The sequence below is a fragment of the Nothobranchius furzeri genome, chromosome 12, assembly GCF_043380555.1.
Source record: "Nothobranchius furzeri strain GRZ-AD chromosome 12, NfurGRZ-RIMD1, whole genome shotgun sequence".
Taxonomy (NCBI): Eukaryota; Metazoa; Chordata; class Actinopteri; order Cyprinodontiformes; family Nothobranchiidae; genus Nothobranchius; species Nothobranchius furzeri.
Window position 1 is genome coordinate 7,236,601 of NC_091752.1, and position 4,973 is coordinate 7,241,573.

The window sequence follows — 4,973 nt, forward strand, 5'->3', positions numbered from 1 at the left end:
GCCAAGTAAGACACCGGGCAGTCAGCTTCAACAGAACCATGCAGGCACGGGCCCGACACGGTCTGGGCAGGAGCTGGACAGTCGAGGAGTGAGAAAATAAGTCAACATTTCTGAGCTGGACAGAACCGGGGGTTTTCTGAAGCTCGGTGAAGCTTTTAGAAGAGAACTGGGCATTTCTACATTGTAAACATTTGATGCATCAGCAAAAACAAAAACTATCCTGTCCTCACACAGAAGAGGAAAAACCGGGTAAACAAAATAAAATCATTCTGAGAAAACAAGACAATTTCCAACTGAGTGGATTGTAAATTTTATTAAAACAAATACACAACTGGAATGGATTGTTAAGAGGCATGAGGCAAAAAAAAAAAAAAAGTGTCAAATATTAAAAAGCATGGCAAATAAGCCGTTTCTGTTGTAAATAGAACATCATTCAAAAGATTGTATGAGAACGGAAGAGATACACCCGTGTCCTTTAGTAGTGCAATGCTGAGAGAAGTCCATAAACACGCCGTCCATAGTCCATGCAGAGTTTAAATTCCTCCACACCGCTTCCATGTCAGTGTTGCCAAGTGTCAACCAGCTGACAAGTTTCCAATGTCGCCAGGCGTGGAGGGGCCCAAGCACCCCGCTCCCAGAGGCCTCCACAAGCACCTGGCGGTTCTAACGGTCTGCCGCTCTCAAACACCGTGACAGGAAAAAGAAAAGGAGATGGGGACAAGAGCCTACGCAGTTTACATGCAGTTCCTTTGGACAGCAGAGGGGCAGGAACGAATGGGGCTATTAAGATTTTACAGAAATTACACAAAGAAAAAAGGCAAATTATACAAAATCTGTACAAGGCATTCACTTTGCCGTCATCATTTGTACAAACTCTGTGGGGAGAAGAAAAACAAAGTCAGGTTTCAAGATTAGCTTACAAACAAAGACATGAAACAAAAACCAAACTAACCTTCATAATTGACCTGCCCGTCTCCATCAATGTCCGCTTCTCTGATCATCTCGTCCACTTCCTCATCAGTCAGCTTCTCTCCGAGGTTAGTCATCACATGACGCAGCTCAGCAGCGCTAATATACCCGTTACCATCCTGAAAATCAGGTCATTAGTACACCTGAAGTGCTCTGGGTAAACCTTTGGGCTGCAGACGGCATTTACCTTGTCAAAGACACGGAAGGCTTCTCTGATCTCCTCCTCGCTGTCCGTGTCCTTCATCTTCCTGGCCATCATAGTGAGGAACTCAGGGAAGTCTATCGTTCCATTTCCTGAAGAGAACACCATTGAGGGATGCTACCTCCAGCACAGCAGAGTGTGTGTGTGTTAAAATGAAACCAGCACTCACCATCAGCATCCACTTCATTAATCATGTCCTGCAGCTCTGCCTCTGTTGGGTTCTGACCCAGGGAGCGCATAACAGTACCCAGCTCTTTAGTTGTGATGGTGCCGTCTCCATCCTTGTCAAATAGTGAAAAGGCCTCCTTGAATTCTGATTGTAACAAAGAAATATTAGCTTAGTGTCACCGAGATGCTACAGCTGACAGATTTAAACCCAAAAGTAGTCAAAAGATAAAATGAAACACTAGCTGAACTAACTCGATGTGTCAGGGTAAGAGGACAGAAGCCATAGTGTTAATCAGCAGCTTTCAGATTGGTCCAGATGAACACACTAAACACCAGAAGCCGAAAAAAGCTTTTATAATGTTTAAATCCAACAAGCTTCTATTTTAAGTGTTTGAGTAAAAAATTAAATCACATCAGAAAGTATTAGTTTGGGTACAAACAGAGTTTCTCCTAAATCAGCCTCAATATTTTTAATCTTAAATAAAAATGCATCCTTCACCACCCTTTACGCCACTGTTAGCTTAGGATAACAGATTTGCGTTTTGACACGTCACCATTAGCAGCAGAAAACTAGGCAATTCTTCCATCGTCCTTCTCAAGGACCCATATCCAAAGTAACTGCTGCCGTCTTGACCACTTAGCGGTTCTAGGACGTACAAACCTTTACACTGCTGCTGTTTAATGTTAATTACATCAATTTTAAGCATTTGTGCACATCTCACAAAAACTAGGCACATTCGCAAGCTGCAATATAAGAGTAACCAGTAGGTGGAGTTGGCCAACGAGAGAGACATGCTTGCCATGGTTACCCCATCTCTGGTTTAGAGGAGTTTATACGGTTGCGTTTTTTTTCTGTCATGATCTCAAAATTAACCAGACAGGCCCAAACGCAATACTTGCACCCTTCAATTGCACGATCCCAGAGGGGTGCGACTGAGTAAGGTGTGCGGACCCTTTAACTGCGCTTCACCCAAGTCTGATTGTGGGATTACCCACAATCCATTGCTGCAGGAGAAAAGGCTCAAGTGCTTTCTCTGAAAATATGCATCTTCAAATAAGCATTTCATTTTAGGACGATTATCTTACACTCTAGAAGTTTTAAACATAGCAAAATAGTAGCACAGGGACCAGCAAGTGGTTGATGATGCAATGCTCCACGTTGCAATTCGGCAATTTGCACATTTGTGTACTTTACACTCAAAGCCTTGCTGCACACTTCCTCCAAGTGCACTTCAAAGACCATAGGGTGCAGTGCAGATTGGGCCACTGATCTCCATCAACACCATGATTCTTTTGGCTTTACTTTACAAACCTGGAACTATTAGGTCTGCGTTCTCCATGTTTCGTAGTAGAACAGTACACTAGTACTACATGCAGCAGCAGGTATGCAAGATGCAGCCTTTGTCCACATGAAGTTGCCACAGACTGAAGTGTTTTCCCAGCATTAAGAAGTAGCCAACCTTCAGATAAGTTATTTTATACAAGAAAGACTAAAATGTGAATTAAAAGGCCACACCATTTTCCTGAGCACAAGGCCTGCATCCTTGTCAGCTTCCAGGAATTTACACAATTATTCTTGATGACTTCCACTTTAAAAGCTCTCACTGTCAACTTTAAACCATAACATGAGCATCGACCATGAAATTTTGCATCATATTTGACAATCTAGATTAATAAATGCAAGCATCCAGGCACACTTCATTATGCACCGAGCCATTCCGCTTGCATAATTTACAACATCCACACCTCATCTTCGCATACCAAATTCTAGCCCCGGTTGCTACTGCAGTTCTTGTAAAACAGCACGATAACGCCACACCCAGGGCAAAGGACAGCATGTAAACAGAGGACTGCCAACACCTTAGAACTCAGCCCCATTACATGACATCATTTATGGCGTGGCCGCCATGAAAATGCAAAGCTTTTAGCGCAGGAGTCGGTTGGGAGGCTCCAGAGGACAGCAAGGCTACAGCAGTTTCCTTCATTCCAGCTTTATGACCGGCAGGCTGCCCGCAGGGATGCCTTAAAAGGCAAAAGTGTAAATCCACAGCACGGAAAGCAAGGATCCGAAAATCAGGCCACTTAAAAGGTTGTGAGGAAGTTAAAACCAATGCAGCCATGTCTTACCTGCAATTTGTTCCTCAGTGAGCTGATCAGCCTGTAAAACAAGAATCAAGTCCCATTAACAGCATGTCACGTGGTTAAAATATTCAAGACTGACCATTTACAATCAACCCTACATATTTATGTACGAAATTAAGTCTCAACAGTACCAACATAAAACGGAAGTCATTTCCACCGGCTTTGCCCCGCTTTCTAAATAGGAAGTGAGCAAAAAATGCTAACGCAAGAGCGACGAGCAGCCTCCTTTTGCATTACTGCGATGAATGCACCTCAGCGCAGCCAGAAACAACTTATTAAACGCAATTGGTGGAAACCCTTAGCTGGGAAGAGCTCGTGTTAATCTTCAGGGGGGTTGTTTAGACGAGGCTACATTATCCCAGCTAGAAGACCTACCAGCTAGCATGCTCATCTGTAAGAACGCAAAGCGATTAAAATGTCTGAGTAAGCAAGCCCAACTCAGTTAAATATTCTTTACACGCTTTAAATTATTCACTTAAACCGTTTGAAACGCGTTACCGCGAGCATTTCTCCTAACTGTTCCGCTTCCCCGACCGATGGTCTACGGAGCAGCACCGGAGTAGACCACGAGCGGTTGCTGCCCGGTGTTTAGTTTTGTTAAAACCAGAAAACATAGTAGGTAAAAGCAAAATGTGCTTTCGTTCCCCTTACCATTTCTACGAGGACGAGTAGCCACTCCGCTAAAGAAATCCGCTGAGAGAAAACTCGACGGCTCCGAACAAAACCGAGAAGCAGAGCGAGCACACTGAGCGGGAGGCGACCGGGCTCGCCTTTAACACCCGTCTCAAAACCCCTCCTCCTCCTCGTATCCTTCCGCCAGCTCGCTTTCCTTTTGCTCGCTCGGTTCTTTTGAACGACTTTTTCTTTTAAAAAATTACACGGAAAAAAATTCAGAATAAAAACACACTCAACAATGTAGTGTTAGGCGTGCAGGTGGAATCAATCACGTCGCTGCCGGACTACCTAACGGCGCATGAATACGTTCTGCTACGCTGTGATGGAAATACAAAACGTAGCGGAAGAAATGGCGCTCTCTGATTGGTGCGTTTGTACCTGCAATGCGTCACTCCCCGTGGTCTGCGCTGTAGCTGCATCTCCGGCACCGATACAGGCTCGTCATAGGGCTTGTTGCTTGTGTTCACATGTGGGCATCACCCAGGAAGGTTCAACAGGATGCTTTCGCTTCTATTCACACACTTTGGTACTTTTAATTGTACATTGTTGACATATAATTTCGTATATCTACTATTAGTGATACTTTTTAGCGTCATATCTGGTATTTAACAACTGTTTTACAAATACAAAACTGACTTCTGAAGTCTAATTGTGCCTGACTTACTTATACCACTCCAGTGTCCCAGAGACCAGCTGGGCCTTCACCCCGGTGAGAAGATGGTGGACAGGGACACAGAAATAAGTGTTTGAATGAGACAGTATCTCATCCTCCTGTTTTCATCTCAGAGAACATCTCTCTCTCTCTCTCTCTCTCTCT

The 4,973-nt window shown here is 44.1% G+C and overlaps 1 protein-coding gene across 1 annotated transcript; it reads right to left on the reverse strand.

The window, feature by feature from the left end:
* Window positions 1–294: 294 nt before the first annotated feature.
* Window positions 295–4,284, reverse strand: calm2a (calmodulin 2a (phosphorylase kinase, delta)). Its single transcript, XM_015944106.3, has 6 exons — window positions 4,133–4,284; window positions 3,467–3,497; window positions 1,341–1,484; window positions 1,157–1,263; window positions 953–1,088; window positions 295–875 (listed from the first exon to the last, which is right to left on the reverse strand). Exons 1-6 carry the CDS (start codon window positions 4,133–4,135, stop codon window positions 847–849), a joined length of 450 nt encoding a protein of 149 aa, XP_015799592.1. The 5' UTR covers window positions 4,136–4,284; the 3' UTR covers window positions 295–846.
* Window positions 4,285–4,973: the final 689 nt, after the last annotated feature.

Excerpts from the sequence above, each read along its gene's own strand:
- calm2a (XM_015944106.3), bottom strand. Across the intron at positions 1,089-1,156 it reads CCTTCCGTGTCTTTGACAAG|GATGGTAACGGGTATATTAG; the intron begins GTAAATGCCGTC and ends CCTGATTTTCAG. Across the intron at positions 876-952 it reads CGGGCAGGTCAATTATGAAG|AGTTTGTACAAATGATGACG; the intron begins GTTAGTTTGGTT and ends TTCTCCCCACAG.